Below are 27164 nucleotides of genomic sequence, written 5' to 3' on the forward strand. Positions count from 1 at the left end.
AGAGGGGAGGGTGGGACCATCACACCCTGCCCAGGGCCCTACTCCTCCCAGCCAGAGAGGATCCCAGCCCCCAGGTCCAGGGGAGGAAACCCAGTGGGAGGCCACAAGGAAGCCACCCACAGGCTTCTAAGTTTAGCCCCTGCTCCAGACCACTCCCCTCACCCGCCTCCGAGGCCCAGAGCCAGGCATGACCTCATCCTTTGCTCCAAGACTCCGCCCTGCCTGCCCGGGAGTCCTGCCTTTGCAGACCGGGGGGCCAGCCTGGCAAGCAACTTGGGAGAGATGGGACTCTCGGCTCACAGCCAAGGCAGGGACCAGGAGAGAAAGACAGGAAGCTGCCACACACATGTTGGAGCCTGTGGCCTTTATTCGTGTCCCCCCACCAAGAAGAGCCAGAGTCTAGGCCCCAGTCCAAAGCAGAACCGTCAGGGGCCCGGGGCTCTGGGTTACACCCTCCAAGTCCCATACCCCAGACACTCCCGTGAGCCAGAAGTGTATAAAGTGCTGGTGTGTGATGATCTTATGGGGAAGGCTGAAGGGATCAAGAGCCCCACCCCTGGACCAAGGCAGCAGGAGGAGGAACTCTGCTCTTGGAAGGGCAGGGAATTGCCCTAGGTTCCAGAGTATAGGGAGGGAGGGCCAGGCCGCGGCCGCCACGGGGTTGCTGGAGGGGGGGCTGGCAAAATTCAGAAATTCAGATGCAGTCCTGGGCTGGAAGGAACTGAAAAGGGAGCCTTCAGCAAGGAGCCCTAAGAGGTTGGGGCCAGGAGGTGGGCAGCTCTGCAACCCTATGAAGGGAAGGGGGAACAGGGGAGGCCTTGCGGGTCTCAGAGAATGGGACAACCCCTCCGGCGCTTATTCTTGCGAACCTGGAGGCCAGCGCGAGTGGCCATCTCAAATACCTCCCTCACCCCCTCCTTGGTCTTGGCCGAGCACTCGAGGTAGCCAAAGGCACTGATCCGGTTTGCCATGTCCCGGCCCTCCTCAGATCGCACGGGCTCCTGGGAAGACAGAAGTCGAGAGGTTAAAGGAAGCTGGTGGCTAAGTGCACCTCTCCCCACTTTAGCCATGAGTGTAGTGACTAGGACAAATGCATCTTCCAGCCCTGGGCAGTTTCTGGGCCAGGACCCAAGACTCTTAATGTTTACATCAGATGTCTCCATCAGCCCTATATCCCATGGCACACCCTTCTCTGGCCTGAGCATCCAGCACCCCCTAACCAGTCTCCCGCCCGTTCTCGCTTTTTTCCAATAAGTGCCCTACGGATGCCAAAATTTTTCTAACGCACAGACGTGAGCATATCTGCCCCCCGGTTGAAAGTTTTGCCATAACTATCCTTGTAGGAGAGTCCATATTCTTTATTCTGGCCTCTGGCTAGAGAGCCACCTACCAGGTAAGCCAGCTCCCTCACTCTGGGCCTTCTGGCCATGCGGGCCCACCGGCATTGGAGTCAGCCCACACCTCAAGCAAAAGATCTATTATAAGAAGCTGCCTCTGAAGACGGATGTTCCTCTTCATAGCCCCAACCCCCAAAGAATGGAAGCAAATAAAACGTCCAAGTGACCCTGGACAAATCACTGCATTCTCTGACAATTTCATCAGGTATGGTAGCGGAGAGCAAGAGCCCTTCTCGTTCTTCCTCGCCAGGGAGTAGGAGGTGGGCCTCCACTGCCTCACTGGGAAGTCCACTGGAGAGAAGACCCTAAGGAGGTCATCTGTCCCGGGGGCTCCAGGCCTGGCAGCCCCACCCACCTGCTTCATCTTGGCCAGCTCTCTCCTCGTATGCTCATCTTGCCTCAGGTCCTTCTTGTTCCCCACTAGGATGATGGGCACGTTGGGACAGAAGTGCTTCACCTCCGGGGTCCACTTCTCAGGAATGTTTTCTGCACAGACATGTCCCGACAGGTGTTGGTGCCTCCACTTAGGCTAGAAAGCTCCCCCCAGGATCCCCCTCTTTCCCCCCAGCAGTGTTAGAGGCTCTTCAGCACAACAGTCCCTTTCACAGATCAAAGCCCCTCTGCCCCCACAGTACACCCTTGGAGCCCTCCCCAGGGCCAGAGTCACCACAGTGCAGGAGGCTGACAGGGCCCTGTCCCAAGGCCCCCGGCCTTGGCCTCTGATGGTGGCTGACAGGAGCTGAGGCGAGAGCTACCTCTGGTTGGCTGACTCCAAGGGGTTCTCAGTGCCTTTTCTCCGACGCCCTCACCCCCACCTCACCCAGGCTGTCGGGGCTGTCGATGGAGAAGCACATGAGGATGACATCAGTGTCCGGGTAGGAGAGAGGCCGCAGGCGATCGTAGTCTTCCTGCCCGGCCGTGTCCCACAGAGCCAGCTCCACCTGATGCATAGGCCCTGTGAGTAGCTGGCCTGAGGGCCCCAGTTACACCCCTCCCCTGCCACCCAGAGGTCCTCTTCTGAAACCACTGGTCCTTGTGGCTCACTCAACATTTATTGAGCACTTGCTACATGCCAGGGACAGCGCTAATCACCATCACACAATGTAAATAAGGTGAGGTCTTAGAAATCCTGAGACATGGGTGCTTGATCTCTGTAGTTTATGAGCTCCCTCGTGAGCACCGCTATCTGATTTAAGTGACAAAAACCTTTGAAGGAGGCCTGACCACTATCCCCACTTTGCCGTCAAAGGAGCTTAAGCTCAGAGGCAAAAGGACTGGGCCCGGGTTATAGAGCCAGGGCGTAGAGAAGAAGGAGGTGTATCTAGATTTCCTAAAACTAAAGTTTCACTTAAACTTGTACTGGCTCCAGCAGGGAGAGTGGAGCAGGGACATGGGTGGTGAGGCAGGACATCCAAGGTCCAAAGGGAGGGGGCGGGGTTCCCAGGGGGAGACGGGGAAGGTTCTTGGCCTTCACCTGCTTGCCGTCCACCTCTATGTCTGCGATGTAGTTCTCAAAGACAGTGGGGACATAGACCTCTGGGAACTGGTCCTTGCTGAAGACGATGAGGAGGCAGGTCTTCCCACAGGCCCCATCTCCGACAATCACCAGCTTCTTTCTGATTGCAGCCATGGCTGGGGCTGGCAGGGAAGAGGCAGTGAGAATGTAGGGAAAAGCCAATATATCCAAAAACACTTCTCTGGGGCCCCCCAAGACCTGGAAACCAAGGCTTCCAGCAAAGAGAGGGAAGGGAGGGATAGGGGCTTGCCCAGGCACGTTCTTGCCAAGAACCAATCGTTCAGTCAACTGAGCTTGAAATTCCTAATCTGAGGGTCAGGGACAGGTCTCCCTAGACGGATTAGAATACAGAGGTGGGAGGTGGAAGAATCAGGGAGCCAGAAAACAGGAGTTCTGATCTAATCCACCAACTGTAGGACCCTAGACACTTAAGAGGGGGGGGATCAGGGACATGTCTGGAAGGGCCAGCTTTTATCTGCTATACATATCAGGGCTTCAAGTCAGACTTTGTTACCAGGATTCTGATACTTCTAAAGTTTAATAATTGCTAGGGTCCAATCAAGAACACATTGTCCCTCACTCAGGACAAGTCCTGCCTGCCCAGTCACAAATAAGGCAACCTCTCCAAGACCACAGGCTAGTAGAACCAGCTACGAGGTGGCAGGTGGATAAGGGAAACTATGCTGAGCATTTCCACAAAAATCATCTTCAGTTCCCAGAAGCCTGCAAGATCGATGGTGTGCTTCCCATTTTGCCAAACTAGGAAACAGGCTCTGTGAGGTTATAACGTGTGTTCAGAGCTGTGGCAGGGATGGCACTCAAAGCAGGGCTGTGTGACTCGAGACTCTGTTAGAGCCTTTTCTACGTATCACTCCAGAGATGGGAAAGAGAGCAGAGAGAAGGAAACCCAGAGGGCAGTGGCAGCAGCCAACCGGCTTCCCTGGCCCACCCCATCCCAGTCCCTAAAGCCAGCCCCGAGTCACACAAAGAAGGCTCAGTCCCGGCAGTGCCCACAGCCCACATTCGGGCAGTCTGCCTTCCTCCCCCCTTCCTTCTGGGCCTGGCAGCAACACTGGGTCACTCAGCCCCAGGCAGGGGACAATGACCACACTGTAGGGAGCCACACATCCACCACAGCAGAGTGACTGAGAATAATCCACTAGGGAATCACCTCCACCCACCCCGCGGACCAGCCCCTTCCTCTCCTCTGTCCAGCTCACCCCAAGGCCCTGCCCACCCCTCCCTGTGACTCAGGGCGAGGAGTCAGCTTCCCAAGGTTTCCATATGTCCCCGGCCCCTAACACACAAGAGCAAGCATCTGCACAGTTCATCACACCTACCCAGCCTCCCTGCCCCTGAGCTGAGCCTCACTTCCTCCCTCCCTGGGGAGAGGAGCTGACCTCCAGCCGGCTGAGGTTCCCAGGCCTCCAGCCTCGGAGGAAGAGAGGGCGGGCTCTGAGAGCTGAGAGGCGGTCGGTCGAGGCTGTAGGGAAGGGGGAGGGGGCTAGAGCCTGAGCTGGGAGGAGCTCCCAAAAAAAGAGCTGAACAAGGACCAGTCCCAGCACCAGCCAGGCAAGGAGTAGTTAAGAGAGAAGGGGATGGTAACCTGATCTCTGCCCCAGACCTGGCTTTTTCTCTCAGTCCCACATCCTGTCAAACTGGGCTGAACTCTTGTACTCCCCACATACCACCACCTCACAGCCTGGCTTTGGTCTGCCTTTTAGGAAAGCGAATTCTCCAAGCCCAAAGCTAGTTCTCTTCAACAGTAGGATCCTGGGTGGCCTCCCACTCCTACACACACACACACACACACACACACACACACACACACACGTACAAAACTGGGATGAAAGGAAGTGGATATGAGTCAGAGAGAATTTATAGGAGTTCAGAGGATACAGCCACACACTCCCCACCACAAAAGGGGCTCTCTCTCTGATACCCCAAGACAGGCAAGAAGGCATTCACCCTGCCAGCCGATCTCCTCCAAAACTGGAAACCACCTTCAAAAAGGGGGTTCCCCGGAAATTCTGCCCAGGTGATCAACTCCCCCCACCCACTCCCACTGGTTCCATTGGTCCAGCTGTGTGAAAAAAAAAAACAAAAAAACAAACAAAAAAAACAAAAAAACAAAAACAGGCTGGGGTAGCCCCGCCTGGGATGGGCAGTGTTGATGAAAGACAGTCACCACCAGGGTGAGTACCAGTTGTTTAGGTGTGAGGATGCCACTACCTGCCTGCAGCAGGACAGTTCAGATGACACCCCATGGTGGGAGCCACAGGCCAGAACTCAGGGGCAAGGGCATGCATTAAGTACTCTGAAGCCCCCAGCTCAATTAGAAGACTTTCCCTTCAGGCTCTCAGTTGGGCAAGAAGGGCAGCTGGCCTAGGCCAAGCCAGGACACCAGGCCCAAGGCCAGCATGGCAAGGACAACAGCTCCCTATTAGAGGCAGCCCCAGAAGAACTGCCCCACTGACCCTAAGATGGGCAACCAAACACCACACAGAGGCTGGAATGGAGCCTGAAGCTCCTGGAGCCTTCCCTGAGACCAGACATCCCGCCCTCTCCTCAATCATTCCCTAGACTTCCAGATGAACCAGAGGTAGGCTGTACAAAGCGGATCAGCCCTAAGGTCTAGGAAAGGAATCAGATACCACCTCAACTTTAAAACCAGAAGTGAGAAGAGGACGCAGCCTTGCATCCTCCCAGCCCAAAGCCCCAGGATAATCCTGGGTTGGGGAGTGTAAGGGAGGGGTCTGGAAGGGAGGAGATTCTTACTTACACAAAAAGGAGCTGGATGCTTCCCAATCTCCCCTACCTCCCTCCCCAGGCACACTCCAGGAAGCTTCTGGGGAGGTGTCCAGACCTCTCCGAGCAGTGGCAGCCCCCACTGGCCACACCACGCCCCTATTCCCGCCATTCCACCGGCCTGGCCTGGGGGAATTCCCACCTCCACCCGGATTTGTGCCCGGACCCACACCCCACCCCAGGTCCACATCGGGCCGCCCAGCTTGGGAGCTACAGAGTCTGGAATTGGGCTCCCTCGCGGAGACCCAAGTTGCCTCCTGGCTTCTCGCCCGGCGGGGCAGGTTCCGGGAAGCCGGGAGGGGAAAGGCAGGGACCCAGGCTCGGACACAGGAGCCGAGAGGCCCTGCGGGGCAGTTCCCGGAGCAGGGGGGGGTGGGGAGGAGCCCTCGCTGCAGCCCAGGGAGGGGCCGAGAGGGCCCGAGCCCCGCACAGCCCAGACGCCGCGTCCCGAGGGAAGAAGGGCGGCCCGCGCTCTGTCCAAAGCCCCCTCCCCGGCCGGCGCCCGGAGCTCCGGCCCAGAGGAAGGGAGCGAAAGTGCTCTCCCGGGGTCGAGTTCCTGGGACGCCCCGCCACCCTAGCCCCCGGCCCGGGTACCTTCCGCTCCGCTGCCTCCAGCTGCGCGGCCAATGCGGGAGGCTGAGACTGACCCGGGGGGCCCCGCCCCGCCCTCCTTCAGCGCAGCGGCGGGGAGGGGCGGACCCGGCTGGGGGAGGGACCGGCCGGGGGCGGCCCTTGGCTCTGCCCGCCCACCGCCCAGCCGGGGGCCACAGCTGCTGGCCCCCGCCGCTGGCCGGGGGTCGAGGGTGGGATGCCGGGCGGGTTGGGGAGTGGGCGGCGTGTGGGCCCCCTCGAGGACTCAGTCTCTGCTCCGCCTTCCAGCCCGCAGGGGTGGACCGGCGTCGGGAAAGTTGCGAGGCACTCGGGGTGGGGTCGGAAGGGGCCGCTGCTGCCCTCCCGTGGCCAACCGGCCACCGGCGCCTACACGCCCCGGGACCTCGCGGGAGGGGGGCTGCGGAAGACGCCCGCCCTCCTCTCGTAAAATCCTGCGGAGTAAGTACCGCTCAACATCACGCCCCAACCTTGAGGACCTTTCACATCCTTTGAGACTCAGGTCACCTTTCCACTTCACAATGCCCGTCCTTCCCCCAGCCTGGAGTTTCCAGGAGTCCAATTACTGTGGACCCCTCAAAGGGCGCTCCTTGAAACCTTTTCTGATCCCCAGCTGGGAAGTCAGCTTCCATCCCCATTGCATTATTTCGGTGCCGCTAGGGACACTGCCCCGGTCCATTACGTCGCCTTGGGTATTTACCTGCACAGGTATCTCTTTTCCTGTTGAAGTGGCTGAGAAGGTTGGAAGGTGAGGAAGCCTACCAATATTTCATTAGCTTGTGACCTATACGCTATATAGCTCGGCCCTTTTAATACTCATCATGGATCTTTGGGTTAAGTATACCCATCTCCGTTTGGCTGTAAGGATATTGAGGCTCAGAGAAGTGACTTGCCCAAATTTTTGCTATTAGTATGTACCTGAGAATTCAGACAGGCCTGTCTGGCTCCAGAGTTGGTGCTCTCTTCCTGCTGTCCTTTATGCTCTCCCCACCCCCCATCCCTCACCACTGCCTAGCACACTGCCTGGCACACAACAGGTTTTCAAGACATAATCGCTGAATGAATGAATGTCAGCAGTCACGCAGATTTTAAAGATCTGAAGTGCAACCCACACATTTGATAAATGAGTAAACTGAGGTCCAGAGAAGTTTGGTCCCCAGACCTCTTAACTGGCTCAGTAAACACGCTGTGTGTGAATGGAGACCTATGTGCTCAGTTCAAATTGATTTCTGTCTTCAAAGAACTGACAGTCTAAATTTGGAATACAAACAACTTAAAGATAGCAAGTTATTGAGCCCTTATTACATGCACCTGGGTCTACATACACACATGGACTACTTTAGTCTTACAACAATTCTAGAAGGTAGCACTGCTATCTCCGTTTTGCTGAGAAGCAAACTGAGGCTCAGAGAGGTTGCAGAGCTCGTGGTAGGTCTGGCACCAGAACCCAAACAGCTGGACTCTAGAGCCTCTGCCCTTAACTGCTACTCCATACCCACTACTTTTTTTTTTTTTAATGTATATTTATTTATTTTGAGAGAGAGAAAGAGTGGGGAAGGAGCAGAGAGAGAGAGAGAGAGAGAGAATCCCAAGCAGGCTCCTCACTGTCAGCACAGAGCCCCACGTGGGGCTCGATCTCATGAACCATGAGATCATGACCTGAGCCAAAATCAAGAGTAGGTCGCTTAACCAACTGAGCCACCCAGGCGCCCCCATACCCACTCCTAGTGTAGACAGTTACATTATAGCCGGCAGTGGCTGTAGTGGGGGCATGCATGGGCTGTGGGATACCTAGCCCCGAAGGACAGGTGAAGTGTTCCAGATAAGGTGATGGATGTGTAGACGTTAAATGAGTTGGAGCCACAACAGGCCCAAAGAATTATGGAACCCCCAGGAGGGTGGGGGTGGGGCTGAAAGATGGGGCTGGAGAAGGAAGCAGTGGCTAGATTATGAATGTCCTTGTATGCCATACTCAAGAGTTGAGTGTTGATTTTGGTCTAGGTGCACTAGGAAGCCACCGAAATGTTCTCTCCAGGGAATAACCAATCAGATTCACGCTGTGGAAAGGTCACATTGGGGCATACAGGGGCGTGGAGTTAGGAGGCTAATGTAGTAGTAACAGTTGGGGTGGGGACAAATACGAAATATATTTTGTAACATATAATCAACAGTATGTAGTGATCGATTCACTTGCTGAGTAAAGACAGACGCCAAAGGTGACCAACTCCAAGATTTCTAACTTGAGCCGATAAGCTGGTGCCCACTGGCATGGTGAACCAGAAGGCACGCATTTGTAGGGAAATGGTGGATTCTGACATACGTTGAGTTGAAGTGCCTGTGGGATGTCGAGGAGATGTTCAGGAGACAAGCTATGTGAACATCAAGTTCAGGAAAGACGTGGGCTGGAAATACTGACTTGGAAAACGCCAGCAGGTGGATGAAGCCATGGACATGGATGAGAGCACGTGAAGTGGGAAGAGCAGAGGGTGGAAGAAGGAGCCTGGGAGCACTACATATTTAGGACGGCTTTGGGGGGTTCTTTCCACCACCTGAAAGGGCCTTTCAGTTTCTAGTCAAAGTAAATAAAGACACACGTTTTATCCATGTGGTTTATTTGCCATTAGCTATAATTCTGGATCTAACTGACACCCCTTCTTCAGTTAAGTTGGCACTAAAGAAGGTCAGGGAGACAACTTCTGATTTGGGTTGGCAGAGGGTAAGCATGGAGAGGCTAGGATGGTGGGGGCAGGGTCAGGGCTGAGCCCCTCAGGAGTAACTGCCTGGCCCTCCCAGGGGGATGACGAAGACCGAGATGTCATCCCCGGAACCCAGCTTGTTGTTGGGGAGACGCCAGCCACGGTCCCGGGGGGTGCCCCGGGCCCCCAGGACCAGAGCTTGGGCCAGAGCCGTGTACCTGCCAGGAGCACACGTGCACATTCATGTACCAACATGTAAATGGGAAGATCGATACACAGGCCCTCATGTGGGTCCCCAAGCATTGCTTCCCTTTGCCCCTACCTTCCCCACTGTCATCCCCCCACTGCCCTACAACTCCTACCTGCTGGGGTCATTGGGCTCATAGGCCGACAGCACCCTGTCCACAGTGGCAGCTACCTCACAGTCACTGGTGACATCCCACAGCCCATCTGTTCCCAGGACTAGCACATCATCCGGGCAGTGTTCATACTGTGTCAGGTCATACACTCGTACCTGGTGGGAGAAGAGAGTGAAGAAGGAGCTTGGGGACAAAAGGACCCTGGTAAGAAGCCAGCCTGAGGCCCCCAGAGGAGGGAAGGAATGGTTGAGGTAGCCCCCATTCGGCTCACCTCAGGGAAGCAGGAGAGGAAGGGCTTGATGGGCAGAGTGGAGCTGCAGACCTTGAGGTTGTGGTCTCCCAAGCCCCGGGTCACCCCAATGGTGGCCATCACTCGAGCCTAAAGGGAATGAGTGTGGGTGCTGCCACAGCCCTCTCCCAGGCTCCAAAGCTGTGGGCCCTCCCACCCCTACCCTCAGGTAGAACCTCCACCTCCCTAGACAAGTTGTGGTGGGTCCTCCTGCCCTCTCCCACCTCTACCATGGAGTTTACCTTTTTGCCCTCCCCACAGACCAGAGGAAACCTGAGATCCTCCAGCTCGATCTTTTTGTAGGCCCTGGGGAGGGGGGAGTACAGGAGGCATCACCCAGGCATCAAAGCCCCCCCTCCCCTAGGAGCCATGCCCCTCACACAAACCCCTAAGAAGGACCACATTCCCCCAACCCCCAGCCTGGCCCAGCCTCCAGCTTCCACCTTGCTGCTGGTGAGGGACTGGTTGTGTTGCCATGGGAACGTGCCCCAGCTCTGAGGGAAGTGTTACCAGCCGGTCATGTTCTGGTCCCGGTACAGCATCCTCTGCCCCAGCTCCTTGGGCTGAATTCTGCGGGGGAACTCAAGGTGGGTGAATTCACCACCTAGCAGCTCTGGTTTCAGGAAGCCCTGAGGTTGGGAGTGGCCGGACAAGAGCAGAGGCCAGGGAGCATTAGGCTTACAGCACACCCTGGTGTATAGATGTTAATTACAGTAGGGCCTTAAATGGAGTTTACCATGTACCACGCGCTGTTCTAATACTAACGTATAGGAGCTCATTTTAACCCTCACAACAACCCTTAAGGCAGGAACTAGTGTTGCAAGGGAAGCGTCTGATGATCAGTTAGCAAAGTACTCAAACTGGGATTCAAACCCAGGCAGTCCAGCTCCAGAGTTAGGACTTTAAAGCACTAAGCCACACTGCCTCTCATGGGCCTTTGTATTTCCTTTCCCCACTTCTGACTCCACTTCCTTCCTCAGCTGGGGCCACAGTGGGAGCACTGGAGTAACCCACGTTCCTTCCTCCTACATGTTCCACCAGGTCAGCCGTAGTCTGCAGAATAGCCTTCCCAGTGAGCAGGTGAGGAGCTGTCTGTGCAGTAGGGATGGGGACATAGGCTACAGAGAGCCACAGAGTCCACAAAGAATGGGAGTAGAGCGTTTAGTTCCTACTTACAAGCAGCTGAAGACGCTGGCGCTCAGTCTCCGGGGTGAACTCCCGGGACATTGGAATGATTTCACCATTCCGGACAATGATGGCTCTGCCCAGAGAAAGAAAAGGTTTGGGCTTGGCTCTCCTCAGCCCCCTTGTGGAGAATTCCAGAAAGACCAGGCTTTCCCCATAATGACCCTTAGGGTTTCTCACCCAGACCCCCATCTTTCCTCCCCTTGTGGCTATTTCCGGTCCTTCCTTATGTCTGTAACTGCTCCTGACCCCATCCCTCCCTCCAGTTTTTGATTTTTAAAACCCACCACCTCACTGTCTTCTATGCCCCCATCCCAGAGAGTGGGACCCCCTGTAGGCATTTTCAACACCCCCACCATACCTGCTGTCACCTGCATTGGCCACATACACCTTGCCTAGCAAGTAGACTACAACCAGTGCACAGCAGCCCCCCTCCACTTGGTGGCCGCGCCGCTCCCGGGCCATCTGCTCATCCTGCCACGTGAAGGAGGGTCAAAGGGGTGAATGAAGAAGAGGTTCCAGGCACACAACCACCACCCCATCTGCAGAAATAAACTGGCCCAGCCAAGCCACACTGGAGGAGAGGAGGGAAGACATGGGTATAGCTAACTACTCCTTCCCTCCCTACTGAACCAAGCTCTGCTCAGGCCCTCAAAGGTGTTGTGGGTTCTCAGGGTCACCCACTTAGGCCACTTGATCCCCATCCAGAGTTGACCAGAGTGGCTGCCTAGCAGGCTCTTGCCAGGACCACCCACTCACCATAAACTGGAAGGCATTCTCAATCGCCCCCACTACCAGGCTCTCATGGGTCACTTCCTTCTGCGAAGACCAGCAGGACTGAGGACCAACCAAGTGAGAAGGATCAGAGGAACCTGCGGCCCCTGGGGTAGACGGGAGGCAGAGGGGAGGTGGCGAGGGGTCCTGGAGTATCTCTACCAGGTCTTTTAGCTGCTCCCGGATGTGGCGATGAAGGAGCCTGGAGGCCATTTCGGCAGCTCCGCCCCCTGCATGCCCATCAAACAGGCCCCAGTAGTAGAAGCAGAGTCCCTGGTGGAGGAAAAGTTGGAGGTGAGGGGGAGAGAGAGAGAGAGAGAGAGAGAGAGAGAGAGAGAGAGAGAGAGAGTGTGTGTGTGTGTGTGGCTTGTATTATGTTAAGACTCTGGGGCATCCATATAAACATCCGAGAGGAGGTCAGAGTTTGGCATTAAAGGCAAATTAAGATTTGTTCACTCATTTACCAAGGGCCTATTATGTGTCAGAAAGAAAAGCATCAAAAAAGCCAAACTCCAAGGATAAAATATGCAAAAATAAATATTGGTAATTAATTAATTACCATCCATAAATACAGTAGTACCTATATTCTAAGTGGAAAACTGAACATTTATACTGACATTCTAACTGTTCAAATGCCACATAAAGGTTCTGTGTCAGAGGTAGAAAGCTAGTGAGTTAGGAGTTAGGTCTTCCACATGTCTCGGATTTAAAACCAGATGCCTAGAATCCCCCGGAAGAGATGTGACCAGGTTTCTGGAGGCTAGGGGCTGGGGTGGGGGCTTACCTGGCCTCGGCTAGGCTCCCTAGGTACCCCTGAAACACTCCTCCGACCTTCCACATACACCACTTCACAGCAAGCCTGGTCCTCATTGTGCCGGCTTTTGCCAGCATTGATGACCCTGCCAGGCCAGAGTGACCACATCAGGTTGGACACCAGACCAGGTCCTGGAATAACCCCCACCTTAGACACACACACCCTCTCTAGCCTGCTGGCCAAACTGAGAAAGGTCACAGCCACCTGGGATCCAGGCCAGAAAGAGGAGGGGAAGGGAGGCAGGGCAAGGCATGAGGAGTACTGTCTGGGTGTCAGGCCCCACCACCTCACAGAAAAGCCAGCAGCAGCACCTGCCTGCCTCAGTTCCCCCATCCCCTGCAAAGAGGGCACCCCTGTGGGCTGCTGGGGAAAGGGTTGGACAGGGGCAGCAGGAGGTCTTACTATCCTGCTTGCCAAGACCCTACATCCCGCCCTGAAGCCTAGTCAACTTTTCTAGTGCCTGGTCCACAGCACCCCACCCTCATGGGCACACCCACCTTTATCTTAAAATCTTCCAGTGAAAGTTTCTGCTGCTTTGGCAGTGAGGCAGTGCTCCAGCCCAGATAGGGAAAGAGGAATTGAAATAGGGTAGGGGTGGAAGCCCACCTGAACTGCGCAGAAGCCACATAAGCCACCAACTCTTCTCAGATAGAAAGCTAAAGGAGCTGGCGGTGGGGCCACGCGTCTACCAGCCACCACCCTCAGCGACCTCAGCGCCCCTGTCTCCCTCAAAGCTCTGCTTTCCCAGTAGATGCATTAAAAATACACTCGGCCTGGGAGCAAACTGGCTGCTCCCGCCACTCCGACCGGGGGTCCGCGACTTTGTCTGGCCAGCGCAATGCCCCCGCCAAGGGGCGTTCAAAGGGGACCCTCCTGCTTCCCGGGCGGCCCCCTCCCCCGCCCCTGGGGAAGCCGGAGGCCGCCTGGTGTCGCGGGCTATTTCTGGGTGTGGAGGGGGAGGGGAACGGTAAGAGGGACAGGGAACTGGGGCGCCGGGGTCGGGAAGCCCGGGAGCGAATCTTTCTGGCTGCCATCTCCTCTATGAAAAGCGCCCCCAGCCTCCTTGAAGCCCCGCCTCCCCTAGCCATTAAACTGCCGGGCCCCAACAGAGAACTGGCCAACTCATCCTTCACGGGGCCCTCCGCTCTCCGGGCTCCGGGCTCTGGAAGGGAACAAGGTCCTGAGGCGGCGCGGGTGAGGGAAGTCAACGAGCTGGAAGATCCTGAGGAAGACTGCACCGACTTGAGAAGCGGCTGGGAGGGGGTGCAGCCCGAAGCCCAGAGGATAGCAAAGGTCCTGGGAGAAGGGAGTTCCCAGCGCCGAGCGCCGCCAGGGGCACGCATCCCAGCACCGGGGATGCCCAGCTGGGGAAGGGTCTAAGTAAGGGCTGGGGGTCCCATCCTGGCTAGGGTGTTCCCGGGGACGCTCACTCGGCGTAGCCCGTGCTCCAGGGCAGGCGACGGCCGGTGTCCGGGGGGCTTTGCACAGCCCGGCCAGCGTGGTCGTCAGCGCGTCGCAGCCCCCCTGGGCTCAGCTGCAGAAAGGTCGGTCGGGAGAAGCTCGCTCGAGCCTCTACTGTCTTCGCGGGCGCCGAGCTCCCGCTCCCAGCCCTCGCCGGAGGGCTCCTGGGCGCTTCTGGAGGGACGGCAGGCTGCGCGGAGGGCGCGTTGGACAGGTCTGGGGACTTGGGGCGCGGAGGCGGGGCGCCCCCGGAGCTCACCAGGTGCGCCACGGCCGAGCGCACCCGGTTTAGCATGCTGCCTCCCTGCCCCGCCCTCGGCGTGGCCCCGCCCCGAGTCGGGCCCCGCCCCCCTAGGGCGCGCGGTGGGCGGTGCTCGCTCCTGCGGGCTCTCCACGGCCATTGGCTCCGCGAGGGCAGGGCGGGTCCCGGGAAAACTTCCTCCTGCTCTGGGCCGCCCCCGCACCGCCCCGCTGGTTCGCGGCCTCTTCCCACCTAGTTCCGGCTACGCTCCGCCTCAGTTCCTTTGGGGAAGAAGGGTCTGCTGTTGTGGGAAGGGGACGGAAGGAAGGACACCCTCCAGATTAGACATCAGCTAGAACTTCCCCATTGTGACGGGGTGGGTGGTGTCTCCTCGCCTTCCGTTCCTAGCAGCTAGCCCGGAGGATGATGGAGCTGATGACCTCAGAGCGAAACCAGCAGCTTCGGCGACCGCTGGGTGTGAGGCACCTGGTGTGACAACACCTCTGGCTGGGGCTGCTGGAGTGAGAGTGAAGGCGAGCCAGCTGGTGCTGGGTGTGCTGTGGGGGTGTGAACGAGGCGGGCTGGAGTGGACCATCCTGAATTAGGGAGCTGGGGGTAACTTCCTGGGCTCCTGAGAGGGCCCTGCTCCCCATGACCTCTAGATCTGGGAGAGCGGTTACCACTCCGACTTCACTTTCTTTCTCAGGATCCAATTCCCTGTTCCCGCCTTTCCCCCAGCCCCATTTAGACCTCCCCTGAGGTCTAATCAGGGCTAGAGGAATATTTAGTAAGGATAACTACAATAACTGCTATTTATGGCGGACTTTCTATATAGTAGGCCCGCTACAAAGCGCTTTCTATATAGTAGGCCATCTATACTGCACAGCAACACTTAAAGGTAGATTTTATTACGTTCTTTTTACCGATGACGCACCTGTCATTTTACAGAACTTGCCTCAAGAGGTCACACAGTCAGTGAGAGACTCACACCCGTGCCAGTCCCCAGACGCCCAAACTCGATTCCGTCTGATGAACCAAGCTAATTTGTCGGGATGGTGGAAGAAGGGTTAAGGAGGAGGTGAATGGCAAAGAGTAGGGCTTCTTCCTCTTCCACCTTCAACTCAAGACAGAGGCCAAACCTGCAGGCCGAACAAGTTCTGTACGTACCGCCAGGGGGAGACAGAGGCCAGGCTAAGCACCTATCTGAAAGGAAAAGGTGGCACTAACTTGATGTTCAAAGAGCCCTGTTCCCAAACCTGGTTACAGGGAATTAATCAGTAGACCTCCAGAGAACCTCCTACCCCATGCACTGTCCAAATGAGGACAAGGCCCTTGTGGCCCTAATGCAAGACAGGAGTAGCCCTCAGGAATCACTGGCACCAAGTCTGTGGTTGGGATGCCATCTCTGTGCTCTGTGGGCGGAATGCTTCCTGAACGTAGGTGTGTCTCTTCCTGAGCTGAAGTGTGCCCCCAGAAGGGGTGGCTTTCCTGGCAGCTTCCAAATAAAAATCTCATAATGATCATTCAGGTCTTTATATTTGCTGTAATTATACCTGCACTCTGGGCAGAGACAGCCAGAAAAATAGAAGTCACAAAGAAAAGAAAAATCAGACCCAAAGGCACATAGAGTGGCAAACGCAAAGGGGGGGTAAACAGCATGGTGCTGCTATGGGTATTTCCCTCCTGTTTGAGAAAAACAGGAACCAGCTGTCAGATAAATGGCATAAACAACAGCACAAGCAAAGACTGATGGAAAAATATAACATCCCGTCTATTTTTATTATTCAGTGTTTCTGGGGCAGTTTGCTTACCACTTCTCTGTGTCACCCTGCTCCCTAATCCCTGCTCTTCACAGCACCCATCATGGTGTGGCTGCAAATAGGCCACAGAGCCAGGACAGAGAGACCCCTAGCTCTAGCACCAGATGGTCATCAGGGATGTCAGCAGCACTCTTGGTCTCCAGAACAGCACCCCCCACCCCCCGACTAAATCCTAAGGCTCTCCTGTCTCTGAACATCTTACCTCTGATCCCTGGCATCATCACACCTCCTCCCTCCTCAGACTGCCCCAGAACCTGGTAAGAAGGTCATCACTTCTACTCATCCCTGAGGCAGCAGAAAGTGAGTGGGAAAAGTGGGTGGGGTAGGAAGGCAGACTTGGGAGATATTTTTCTCTGCTGAGAGCTGAGACTGCTCAGTGCCTGGCCCTGCCAGGAATGTGTGTGGCCCTAGCCAGTGAGGGCAACTGGGCATCCTCAAGACAGACCCCTTTTATCCTAGGCCATGTGCAGTGGCTCAGAGTTCAGAACTAGGCTTTTCCCCTCTTACCTCTCCCCACCCCATTACTCCAATCCCAAAGCCCTCTTAAAGTAGAAGAGTGTTCCTCCTGTTAAGAGAAAAATTCACAGACCATTTCCTTCTTCCATTTGTTTAAGGCTTTCACATCCAAAATCTTACCCTGTAAAGAATTAGAAATTGCATTTATATTGTAGCTTATATAATGAACATACCGGCTCAAGTTTGGATCTCAAGTTGGGGTTCACAGCCATCAACCATAGAGACCAATTATCAGCCCTCCTGCCTGCTCAGCCTCTACCTCATACCTCCGCTAGTCCTTCCTGCCCCTGACCACACCATTCCTCCTGCTCTGGGCTGCCCGCCCCCACCCCCGGTACCGCCCCGCTGGCTTGCGGCCTCTTCCCACCTGGTTCCAGCTCCACTCTGCCTCAGTTTCTTTGGGGAAGAAGGGTCTGCTGTTGTGGGAAGGGGACAGAGGGAAGGACACCCTCTAGATTAGACATCAGCTAGAACTTTCCCATTGTGACGGGGTGGGTGGAGCAAAGATCATTTGCTCTTCCCACCTGGATTTTAACATTTTCATAGTGGAGGGCTAACATACCAATCTAGAAGTGCATTGTCTAATAGAATTTGGTGCAATGCTGGGGATGTTCTGTATCTTTTCAGTACAGTAGTCCCTAGTTTCTTGTAGCTATTGAGCACTTGAAATGTGGTGAGTGCAAATAAAGTGTTTAGGGGCACCTGGGTAGCTCAGTCTGTTAAGCCTCTGATTCTTGATTTCTGCTCAGGTCAAGATCTCATGGTTTGTAAGTTCTAACCTGCATAGAGCGCTGGGCTTACAGTGCAGGGTCCACTTGGGATTCTGTCTCCCTCTCTCTCTGCCCCTCCCCCACTCATGCGCAGGTACCCATTCTCTCTCTCTCTTTCTCTCTCTCTCTCAAAATAAATAAATTTAAAAAAAGAAACAATGTTTAGATTTTATTTAGTTTATATGTAAATTTAAATTAAAAAATTTTTTGATGTTTATTTTTGAGAGAGAGACAGAGTGAGAGTGGGGGAGGGGCAGAGAGCGAGGGAGACACAGGATCGAGGCAGGCTCCAGGCTCTGAACTGTCAGCACAGAGCCCCATGCAGGCTGGAAGTCACAAACGGTAAGGTCATGACCTGAGCAGAAGTCCCATGCTTAACCACCTGAGCCACCCAAGCGCCCCAACTTATATGTAAATTTATTTTTTTTTTAGTTTTTCAAGTTTATTTATTTTGAGAGAGAGACGGAGTGAGTGAGAGAGAGAGAGCATGAGCAGGGAAAGGGCAGACAGAACCAGAGGGGGAGAATCCCAAGCAGTCTTCAGGCTGTCAGCACAGAGCCAGATGCAGGGCTTGAACTCAGCTGTGAGATCGTGACCTAAGCGGAAATCAAGAGTTGGAGGCTTAACCGACTGAGCCACCCAGGCACTCCCATAAGTAAATTTCAATAACCACTTGTGGTTAGTGGCCATCATTCTGGATAGTGCACTTCTAGAATCTTCAAGACTCAACCCCCCTGGAGATCTTGGCAATCCCTTCTTATACTCAGCCCCCCACCCCACCCCAGCAGCCACAAGACGGAGAGCTTTCGGGGACCTCTCTGGCTTACCCGGCCTGCACCAGGGAGGTGTTCACCCGGACTGCTGCGGCGGGGGCCGGCCGGGCCCTCCTCGCTCTTCTTCCGTCGGCCGCCAGGGGCCGCTGCGCCCGCCTGTGCCCGCCCGCTCGCCCGCCCGCCGGGAGCTGTCCGAGAGGAGGCGGTGGCGCCCGCAGAGGGGCTGGCGGAGCGGGGGTGGCCCCCGGCGACCGGGAGGCGGCGGCAGCTGCGCGCGCCCTGGGCTGCCGGCGGAAGCCTCGGAAGGACCCCGCCTGAGCCTTGCGGAGCGGCGCCGGGCACGACCGTGATGCCAGTTTGGCCGGAGCCCCGTCGCCTGCCGGACGCCGCAACTTGGTGAGGGACACAGGGCTCCAGACTCGACACGCACCCAAGCCGGCCGCTCCGGCCCGAAGTCCGCCTTTCGGAGTCTTGGTGCCGGACTCAGAGGCAAGTGGGCACCGCCGTGGGGCAGATAGATCCGGAGGGTGGGGGCTCAGAATTTGGAGGAGTGGGCGAGCGCTGGAGGAGGCCGGGAGAAGGCAGTGCAAGCTTAAAGGCTCTTGTGGTCCACATCCTCGACTCCACGCTGGTATGCGGGCTGCTAACTCAGCCTCCCCATAGCCTGCATCTTGGGTTTGGGAAAAACAGCCTGGCAAACTGAGGCAGGAGAGTGGAAGCCCAGGAAAATCTCAGAAGCTTCCCTTCCCCGCCCCCTCCACCGTCTCTCTGAAGGAGGGAATAGAATTCCAGAGAGCTCAGCCCAAATGCACGCTGCCCATCTTTTGGGTCTTGGGGCTCATGGGAGAGTTGGCTTGGAGGGTGTGGCAGCTCAGAGAGAAAAGGGATGAGGACTGCCTGAGAGAAGACAAAGCTGGGTTTGTAATGATGGGAATGAAGGTTCCTGAGGGCGACGGGGAGAGGAGATACCTACTCAGAAAAGAGATAAACCTTCTGGGAAGCTCTTGCCCGCGGAGCACACTCCTGGGGTATTGGCACCACTTCCTCCATCCATCCCCATAGTCCTCTCTGGGCCTCACCTTCCCACCTGCCTCCGCTCCACCTCCCCTCAGAGGCTGAGGGATGAGAGGCCATAGGGAGAAATGGAGAAGCTGTTGAGCTGGGGCCCCTGAGGCTAGAGACTGAGAGGAACCCCATTCTAGCCCTCTGGAAGGGAAATGGTGAGGGTGGCAGAGCTAAGCCAGCTCTGTGTGAGTCCAGGACAGGGGTGCAGTGAGGGTTGGGAGTAGAGACAAAAGGATTCAAGACCTTGGGGTCTTTTCCAGGTGTCTCTTGGAGCAGAATTCTGTCAGAGCCTGCTCAGGAATCCTTCACTGGCCTTCAGCTCCCCCCACCCCCCACCCCAAGGCCAGAGCAGAGATAACTTTGATTCCTAGACCCCTCCCTACCATCCACCCCACTTCACCTCCCCCATACCCCCCCCCATGGGGCAGAGGAACCCTTAGGTTGCTCAGGCTAGCTGCCCTACCTGTTCCCACAGTCTGCAAGGATCCCTGAGAATTCCTAAGGCAGAGGAGAGACTCTGTGTCCTGCCCTGCACCTTGGGGAAGCATCAGAATTGGCCTCTACTTCAGTGCCACCCCTTGTCCTTACCTGGGCCCTCCTTCACCCCCTACAGGACCATGGGCTCCTTCTAACCCTTGCAGGCCCCCAAGAGTCTTTCTTACTTGTCCAGGTAGAGTGAGTCTGAGGCCAGTGGATGGACAGAAGCTGAAAGATCCCCAAAAAGGTGAGTGAGGAGACAGTTGACATGGAGACAGTTGAAGTGGGGATGGGGGTCGGGGGGGGGGGCGTGGTACAGAAATCAAGCACTCTGTCCAAAGTTCTGGCATTTGGCTTGGCCTCTGGTGTTCCCAGGATGGTGCTGACACCTGAGGGACCCCAATAATGTCCCAAGGGGCCAGCAGTGCAACAGAGAGGATGGTCCAGGCTCCTTCTATGCCTGGGCAGCTCCCTGCTGCTCTATGCCTCTGCTTCCTTGGGATCCCTTCCATTTCCGGTTCCTCCTCTGGGATAGATGGGAGGCGGGACCCATCAGGGATGGGAGAAGAGGAGAAGCAAAGTGGTGCAGGAGGAATAGGGCAGGCTTCTGTGCTCTGGGCCTCTGCCACCCAACATGCTGCCTGGCCTTGGACAGTCATTTGACTTCTATTAACTATTAGCCCTAGTTTCATTTCATTTCATTTCTTTTTTTTTTTTTTTTAATTTGAATCTGTTTAAGTTGAATTGCTACCACATTCCCACAGTTCAAAACCCGAAAAAATAAAAAAGCAATAGATAAGTCTCCCTTCTACCTCCATCTCTCAGCCAACCAGTTCCCCTTTTTGGTGGCAATCAATGTTACTATGTTTCGTTGGTATATTTTCCAGGGCTAGCTTATGCATATTTAAGCAACATATATAATCTTTCCCTTTTATGCATTTAATACACACCATCCTGCACTTCGCTTTTTTCCCCTTAATGGTGGATTATCGTTAGAGATCGTTGCATGGCTCAGTACCTAAAGCATTTCCTCAGTCTATTTTATAGCTGCCTGGATGTAACTGCATTTGTACAGATGCTCCACAATGTATTTAGCCCATGCCTTATTGATGGCTGTTTAGGTTGCGTCCAGCCTTTCGAGTATCAGTTTGCTCATCTGTCAAATAGGTACAAATAATCCTACTTTGTAGGACAGTTGTGAAGGCTGCAAAAGCATGTATGTGAAGTGCTTGGGTCAAGGGCTCAAAAACTGGGAGTCAGCAGTATGGTTCCTTCTGTGTCACAGCTCTCCAAGGGACCACGTCTGGTTCATCCTTCAACACCCTCTTAAATGTTATCTCCCCCACAAAGCTGTCTGTGCTTTTCCCAGCAGGACAGTCTCCCTGCTCCCTTTCCCTACTGTAGAGCTCACCACTTTGTATGGTTTGTGCCAGGCCGGGAGTTGCCTGGGGACAAGGTGTGCATGTTCTGCCCACCTCTGTGCCTCCCAGAGCGCGTGGCACGGAGGTGCTGGGGCTGGACTGCGGGGAGCTCCTGCCCAGAGTTGAGCAGGGTGTGTGCTTCGCTCCGCAGGATGCGTGAGAGGACCTCTCAGAACTGGAGCACGGGCCCCTGGCTGCTGGCACTTTACCTGGCCTGGCTGTGGACCCTCCTCGCCTCAGCTTCCTTGCAGCCGCCAACTCCCACAGGTTTGGGGGAGGTGGCAGAGCCTGGGACAGGGTTTCTCAGGATGCCTGGAGAGCTGGACACCACCCCACCCTATTCCACACAGGCAGATCTCCGAGGCTGAGGGTGCAGATTCTAGGGGCTCTGACTCCTTCTCTGGTTTTCGCCCAGGAATATCCACCCCCCCTCTGCTATCCCAGCCCAGAGAAGGTGTGGGCAAACCCCTTGCTCACCTTTCCTTCCAGGCCAGAAGGTGTTCTGCAGGGAGAGAGGCCCTGGGGTGGAGGCTTAAGTCTTGCCTCCTGGCCTAATTCTGTGGTTTTCCTTCTGGGATGGCTAAAGCCTGTGTAAGCGGATGATCCTCTCCACGATCCTCTCCACGCATTGTAAGCCCCCGGGGCCCTTGCCCTCAACCGGACAAAACCAGAGGAAGTGGGGGCTGGTGGGGAATCCTACCTCTCTTCCACCCAAGGGCCAGGCTCCGCCAAAGAGGGCTGAGTGTGGCCTGACTGGGGAAGAAGGAAGGATAGGAACACTGAAGCAGCAGGAGGATTTCCTGTGTTTCCTCCTCCCCTGCAGTTGGAAATCTCTTGAACACCCCTCCCCTCGGCGGGGAGGAGGGCCTGGAGGATGTGCAGGGCAGGTGGGAGGGGAGCAGGGTTGCAGGCCTGGGCTGGGCACCTCATCTTGTCTGGCCACTTCAGTCCTTGTGAAGCAGGGCACCTGCGAGGTGATTGCCGCTCATCGCTGCTGCAACCGGAACCGCATCGAGGAGCGCTCCCAGACTGTCAAATGCTCTTGCTTTCCCGGCCAGGTGGCCGGCACCACGCGGGCAAAGCCCTCCTGCGTGGACGGTGAGTGAGAGGCCGGGACCCGGCGGGGAGGGCCTGATCACAGAGATAAGGAGGTCTGTCTAGGCCACACCATCTGCTCGGGATATGGTTTCATACCATCCCAGGGCTTTGGCAATCAGTCTCAAATGCTGGGTACCTCTGGGGGGAGGAGGGCAGACGGACCATCCCCACTTCATCCCTCCCTCTCATCCACATTCGCTGCCAGGCGCTACGCAGATGCATTCTGTCACACGAATCCTCTCACGTATCCTGCCAGACTCACACTTAACTCCCCCAGACCTTGACCTCTCCTCCTGCGCCTCCGAGGTCTCTTATACACACACACACACACACCCCTGCCCATTCTCCTGTGGCCTTGACCTTCCCCTCACATGGACACAGATGTTTCACTCACCCCTCCCCCCCATGATTGCACCCATACTCGTAGGCTCACACTCACGTGACCATGTTGTAAACGTGCCCACCTGTGCTCACATGCATGCCTGCTTTGCACTCCTGGTCTGTGGAGCCCTTTCACACTTGCTCACATACCGCCAAGTGGGTATGTTGAAGACCGTGCCTCTCTGCTAATGCCATGGTGACTCAACTGAAGGGTTCCTTGGAGAACTTCCCCTGCCTTCACCCCGTGCTGTCTTGGTGACACGTAGGGGTCAGTGGGATTGACTTTGATACGGTTGTGTGCCCCAGCCTCAGCCTGAGTACTGCCTTTCTGAGCAGCCCGGAGTAGGGGAAAGACAGGGGAAGGCAGGGCTCACAGCCAGCGGTGTGCAAACTTGCACTTCATTCTGCACAGACTCCCCGCCCTTGACTGCATGCTGTACTCCAGGACAGCTTAGAGCTGCCCTCACTGCCTCCTGCTCCCACAGCCTCCATCGTCCTGCAGAAGTGGTGGTGTCAGATGGAGCCCTGCCTGCCGGGGGAGGAGTGTAAAGTGCTCCCGGACCTGTCGGGATGGAGCTGCAGCAGCGGACACAAAGTCAAAACCACCAAGGTATCCAGCGATGGCCACTTCACCCCACCCTACGCTTCCCCTTTCACGTGGGCTGGAACCGGGGGCACGGGAGCCTGGGAGTCTAGGCTGTCGGCATCCCAAGGGGAGATCCGTGAAACATGTGGGCACATCCCTGGTCAGTCCCCTGGACTGTCTCGACTCCAGGGACTGGAGTTAGAGCCTCTGGATTTGAAATCTTATGTGTCCTGGGCAAATCCCTAATGCTCCATATGCCTTCGTTTCCTCTTCTTCCCAGGGGGAGTCTGACTCCCAGAAAATGTCAGGTCCTTAAGAACGAAGTAGAGAATTAGGAAATTGTTCAGATAATTCTGAGGGGAATCTCTGCCCACCCACCCCTGCTGCAGACCCACCCCACCCCCGGGATTAACTCCCTGCAGCTCACACCTGTCCTCCTCTCATCTTACTGCAACAGCACCCAAGAGAATTATTACTTTCATGGTTTGCTGCCTGCCCCGCAGAACAAGGGGTAATTAAAATTTTATCAAACTCATTAGCAATTCCATGTGTGTCATAACTAATCAGTTGCATGGCTCTGTCATCAGCATTTGTGCAGATCAGTGACACTTGGGGCAAGCCAGAAGCCTGCCTTCTGCCTTCCCTTCCCACCACCACACACAGCAGACAAGCAGACATGTAAACAGAGAGGAGAAGGTGGCCTTCAGGGTTCTGAAGAGAGCAACATATTCGTAGGACACAGAACAGGAGGAGTTACGGCAAGAAAAAGTGTGACTAGATGTAAAGCAGAGCATCCTGTCTGCAAGCAGGCAAGGGAGACGCCATCCTGAGTATAGTCAAGACCGGAAGACGGCGAGACCCACCAGAGAGCTCGTGACATTTGTCACTATTTTATAGGTTTGGGTTTATAGCCTATAGATTGCGGTGTTTGCAGTTTGGTTAGCTACTCCGAAGCAAGCAGTGGTGAGGGGTGCTTGATTTATGTTTGTGTGGGCCACGCCAGCCATGCTCTCCCAGCCTGCACTGCTTTAGGGAGAAGGGATCAACAGCAACGACCTTTATATGACCTACATCTCCTGGGGAGTCTTGGGCATTCCCTTCTCTAACCTTCCCCCATCACCCACTCTCTAGGTCACAAGATAGCTCCTGGGGTCACGGCCTGGACAAGACAGCTTGACTGAGCCCTGGACTGAAGAATGGTATCGTTATCAGCCAGCAAAAATGGAGATTCACTTACCTGGACACACGCCCTGTGCCAAGTGCAAGATCACTTTTTCCAGGGACATTTCAACTGAGTTGCTCAGCCGATAAGGACGGATCTCCGGCCACATACCTAGTGTTGTGCTGGGTTCTCCTGGAGGATCCAGAAGAAGGTCAAGATACCGTCCCTGCCCTTGAGGGATGTCCAGTCAAATTGGAGAGTTGTTGAAAGACAATTGAGCTAATTCAGGTTAAAACACTGTGTGCGGCTTCCGGGTCACATGCTGTGGGCCTGTTGGGGGTGCGAGGGTGAGACTCCCACGGCCCTTCAGCCACCTCCTCACCACAAGGCATGAAGACAAGAGGTCACATCCACCCCCCTCCACTTCCCTCCCTCACATGGGTCTGAACATCCAGCAAGCTGCCAACATGCTGAGGGGAAACCCCCTCCCCTTGATGAGAGACCAGCTGTATCTCATTTGCATGGGACCGGGTTGACTTGGGGAAGGAAAGCTGAGATGAAGCCAGTCAACTTTCCAGCAAAGCTTCTGCAGAGGTGTGGCCTGGTTTGGGCTCTTCATTGGGTATGGGACGGACAGGACCTTAAAATTACCACCATCCAAGCACCTCAGGTTTTTGTTTGTTTGCTTATTTCAACAGATGAGGAAGCTGAGTCCCCGAGACTAAGATGAGTTGGTCAAGATCTCCCAGTTTGGGCTCCCAAATCTCTCAGACCTTTCACTTAGCCCGGATGTGGGATTCCAACCTGGGCCTTCCATGTTTGCAGGAACAGGAGCCTGCAAAGGACTGGCAGGAGAGCAGCACCATTTTTCTTGGGAGACGCCAGAACAGGTCCTTGTTATCTGAAGTAATCCAGAATACCTAGATGCTAGGATGTGGGACCACTGGATCTCCACTCTGCCTTCAGCCTCCAAAATTACTAACAGCCCCCATGATAGCTCAGAGGTCACTTGGCCCAGTTACACCTGAGATACTCTGAGCTGGCAGCCCTATTGTCTAGGCTGACGCATCCCTCCCCGAATGCTTAGGCTTGTATGTAACTCCCAGAGGCGCTGGCTTCAGGAGAGGCTCTGGGTGGAGTCCAGAGTTGGTCACAGTCCTCTCCCTTCAAAGGCCCTGCTGGGCAGTAGAGGAGCCCTTGCAGGGCTGGATGGAGCCTCTGTCCAGGATTGAGGTTTGTCAGAGTCAGAATGACACGCAGGCTTCAGAGACTCAGAGATATGGGCTAGTTGGATATCTCATCAGTAAAAGAATTACAGGCTCAGTGACTGTGAAGATGAGCTGGGATCAGCTGGGATCACCAGGATCACAGGGCATGTGTGGAAGGGAGTGGAGCTCGAGGGGAGGGGTGTCAGCAGAGACCAATGTTGAATTCTCCCCCCCAGAGGATGGGTTGAGGCTGAATCTCAGCCTCTCCCTGCTTCTTTCCCTTCTTCCCCAAGCAGCCAAACCAAGACTATTCACCCTACTCGAGGGTTTATCTTCCTGTTTGTATTTAGTTCTGCTTTTGGTAATGGAGTGGGAAATGATGCCAGCTTCTCACTAGACTGTAAATATCAGAAGTCTGCCAACTTTGAATCTCTGCACCTAGTGGTGTCAGGGAGTGGGGTAAGTGAAGGAATAGGTCAGAGGTTGTCATCACTTCCTTCAAGACCAGGGAATGGATTAAGGCACTGGCAAGTCTTCTGGAAAGGGCCAGTTAGCAATTATTTTAGGCTTTGCAGGCCACTGGAAGTCTCTGACATATTTTTCTTTGCTGCTGTTTTTTTGTTTTGTTTTGTCTTTTTAAAAAGCCTTTAAAAAATGTAAAAACCATTCTTAGCTCAAAAAGCTGTCCAAAACCAGACCCCAAGCCATTTTTGGAAGGTTGCCTGCCCGATGAACCTTTGAAGGCAGGCCATCTCTGCAGCTTGGGATTGCCTGCCAGCCTCCTGGCCGGACTTGCCTGCAGTGGGAACCTGAGCATGAGGGCTGGGTTGGGTTTTGTTTTTCTTCTAATGTTCCTTGAGAGATTGGTGAGTGAATTATTTAGGCTACAAATGAGGCAGCTTTAGCAGAGTCAGACAATAAGAGCCTGCTCTCCTGGAGGCCAGGAGGGCTTCTCCACTCCCTCCCCATCCCTTGAGACTGTGTCCAGGAGGCAGAGGGAGGGCGCCAGCCCCCTGCCCATCTGCTGCATCCACAAACGACTGGACTACGAGCAAAGAGAATGGGGGTGATTTTGTGTTAAATTCCCCCACTGCCCCCACCTCAACTGCCAACTTCCACCTGCTCCCGCCTCACCCAAGGTCCTGGTTCCCTGACCCTCCCTGATGTCCCTCATCTCTGCTTACAGAAAAAGCCTCTTTCCTTTGGCATATGCTGGAATTTGCCTCCATTTCCTCAAGACCTGTTCATATACTTATTTGGTGGGCTTTGAGGGGTGTCCCTTACACAGCCAGGAGAGCTCCACACAACACAAGAGGGTCTGGTGGAGAAAAGAAAGCCTCCCACCTCCAACAGTAGCTCCCTAGGGTCATGTTTCCAACTAAGTCAATATTAGTGCACGTTTTGTAGCAACTTCAAAGGCAGTTTAGGAATGCAAACTAATTTTCCTGGAGCATAGGGGTCCTGGAGTCATTTGTCGGTGGGCTGGACTCTCCAGATTCTCTCACATTATCTGGTATCCTCACCTCCTCAGCTGTGAGGCCTTAGGAAGGTTGCCGACTACCAGAGATCATGTGGCTAATTTCTGTGACCTCCTGGCAGTCTCATTAAGGTCTGAGAGTGACATCATAATGAATGGTCCCAGACAGTTGCCTCAGGTTGAGGCTGAAGCTTCCTAAAATCATAAGCTTAGAGCTAGAAGGAATTTGAGAGATCAATTAGGCAACTTTTCCCTTTGACA

At 55.2% G+C, this 27164-nt stretch overlaps 4 protein-coding genes and 1 long non-coding RNA gene across 10 annotated transcripts; 2 read left to right on the forward strand and 3 right to left on the reverse strand.

Moving 5' to 3' along the window:
* Positions 1 to 349: 349 nt before the first annotated feature.
* RHOC (ras homolog family member C) lies at positions 350 to 6421 on the reverse strand. 4 transcript variants are annotated; one of them, XM_045478673.1, is made up of 5 exons: positions 6316 to 6421; positions 2872 to 3035; positions 2218 to 2338; positions 1753 to 1883; positions 350 to 1001 (listed from the first exon to the last, which is right to left on the reverse strand). In XM_045478673.1, the coding sequence occupies exons 2-5, from the start codon at positions 3025 to 3027 to the stop codon at positions 828 to 830; spliced, it is 582 nt and encodes a 193-aa protein (XP_045334629.1). In that variant the 5' UTR covers positions 3028 to 3035; positions 6316 to 6421; the 3' UTR covers positions 350 to 827. The 4 variants fall into 4 exon arrangements, with proteins under 4 accessions (XP_045334629.1, XP_045334628.1, XP_045334631.1 ...); XM_045478672.1 differs by lacking the exon at positions 6316 to 6421 and adding an exon at positions 5696 to 5790; XM_045478675.1 differs by lacking the exon at positions 6316 to 6421 and adding an exon at positions 4314 to 4365.
* Positions 6422 to 8925: 2504 nt separating this feature from the next.
* PPM1J (protein phosphatase, Mg2+/Mn2+ dependent 1J) lies at positions 8926 to 14260 on the reverse strand. Of its 2 annotated transcripts, XM_045478668.1 has the most exons (11): positions 13878 to 14260; positions 12418 to 12532; positions 11796 to 11906; positions 11619 to 11696; positions 11221 to 11333; positions 10851 to 10935; positions 10185 to 10303; positions 9917 to 9980; positions 9657 to 9764; positions 9389 to 9540; positions 8926 to 9244 (listed from the first exon to the last, which is right to left on the reverse strand). In XM_045478668.1, exons 1-11 carry the CDS (start codon positions 14201 to 14203, stop codon positions 9097 to 9099), a joined length of 1419 nt encoding a protein of 472 aa, XP_045334624.1. In that variant the 5' UTR covers positions 14204 to 14260; the 3' UTR covers positions 8926 to 9096. The 2 variants fall into 2 exon arrangements, with proteins under 2 accessions (XP_045334624.1, XP_045334623.1); XM_045478667.1 differs by having other exon boundaries at positions 11619 to 11906; positions 13878 to 14259.
* Positions 9520 to 15235, forward strand: LOC123598461. The gene is made up of 3 exons (XR_006712614.1): positions 9520 to 9589; positions 10655 to 10754; positions 15098 to 15235. It is a non-coding gene; the product is annotated as an uncharacterized LOC123598461 (long non-coding RNA).
* Positions 15236 to 17841: 2606 nt separating this feature from the next.
* Positions 17842 to 21147, reverse strand: LOC123598462 (atherin-like). Its single transcript, XM_045478676.1, has 2 exons — positions 19756 to 21147; positions 17842 to 18698 (listed from the first exon to the last, which is right to left on the reverse strand). The coding sequence occupies exons 1-2, from the start codon at positions 19838 to 19840 to the stop codon at positions 18079 to 18081; spliced, it is 705 nt and encodes a 234-aa protein (XP_045334632.1). The 5' UTR covers positions 19841 to 21147; the 3' UTR covers positions 17842 to 18078.
* TAFA3 (TAFA chemokine like family member 3) lies at positions 18462 to 24336 on the forward strand. 2 transcript variants are annotated; one of them, XM_045478678.1, is made up of 6 exons: positions 18462 to 18517; positions 19764 to 19817; positions 21143 to 21258; positions 21940 to 22089; positions 22956 to 23080; positions 24188 to 24336. In XM_045478678.1, exons 3-6 carry the CDS (start codon positions 21144 to 21146, stop codon positions 24197 to 24199), a joined length of 402 nt encoding a protein of 133 aa, XP_045334634.1. In that variant the 5' UTR covers positions 18462 to 18517; positions 19764 to 19817; position 21143; the 3' UTR covers positions 24200 to 24336. The 2 variants fall into 2 exon arrangements, with proteins under 2 accessions (XP_045334634.1, XP_045334633.1); XM_045478677.1 differs by lacking the exons at positions 18462 to 18517; positions 19764 to 19817 and having other exon boundaries at positions 21152 to 21258; positions 21481 to 22089.
* The last annotated feature ends 2828 nt before the right edge of the window (positions 24337 to 27164 follow it).

This window comes from Leopardus geoffroyi, chromosome C1 (assembly GCF_018350155.1).
Source record: "Leopardus geoffroyi isolate Oge1 chromosome C1, O.geoffroyi_Oge1_pat1.0, whole genome shotgun sequence".
Lineage (NCBI taxonomy): Eukaryota > Metazoa > Chordata > Mammalia > Carnivora > Felidae > Leopardus > Leopardus geoffroyi.

Bases quoted from the DNA above. Each gene is read 5' to 3' on its own strand.
- RHOC (XM_045478673.1), bottom strand. From the start codon at position 3,027: ATGGCTGCAATCAGAAAGAAGCTGGTGATTGTCGGAGATGGGGCCTGT. The intron at 2,339-2,871 runs GTGAAGGCCAAG...CCTATGCATCAG, and splicing joins TAGAGGTGGACGGCAAGCAG to GTGGAGCTGGCTCTGTGGGA. The intron at 1,884-2,217 runs GTGAGGTGGGGG...ATGTCTGTGCAG, and splicing joins CGACAGCCCCGACAGCCTGG to AAAACATTCCTGAGAAGTGG.
- PPM1J (XM_045478667.1), bottom strand. From the start codon at position 14,203: ATGCTAAACCGGGTGCGCTCGGCCGTGGCGCACCTGGTGAGCTCCGGG. The intron at 9,765-9,916 runs GTAAACTCCATG...CATTCCCTTTAG, and splicing joins TCTGTGGGGAGGGCAAAAAG to GCTCGAGTGATGGCCACCAT. The intron at 9,541-9,656 runs GTGAGCCGAATG...TTCTCCCACCAG, and splicing joins TCCTCTCCTGCTTCCCTGAG to GTACGAGTGTATGACCTGAC.
- TAFA3 (XM_045478677.1), top strand. From the start codon at position 21,591: ATGATCCTCTCCACGATCCTCTCCACGCATTGTAAGCCCCCGGGGCCC. The intron at 22,090-22,955 runs GTGAGTGAGAGG...CTGCTCCCACAG, and splicing joins AAAGCCCTCCTGCGTGGACG to CCTCCATCGTCCTGCAGAAG.
- LOC123598462 (XM_045478676.1), bottom strand. From the start codon at position 19,840: ATGTCAACTGTCTCCTCACTCACCTTTTTGGGGATCTTTCAGCTTCTG. The intron at 18,699-19,755 runs GTAAGAAAGACT...CCCAAACCCAAG, and splicing joins GACTCACTCTACCTGGACAA to ATGCAGGCTATGGGGAGGCT.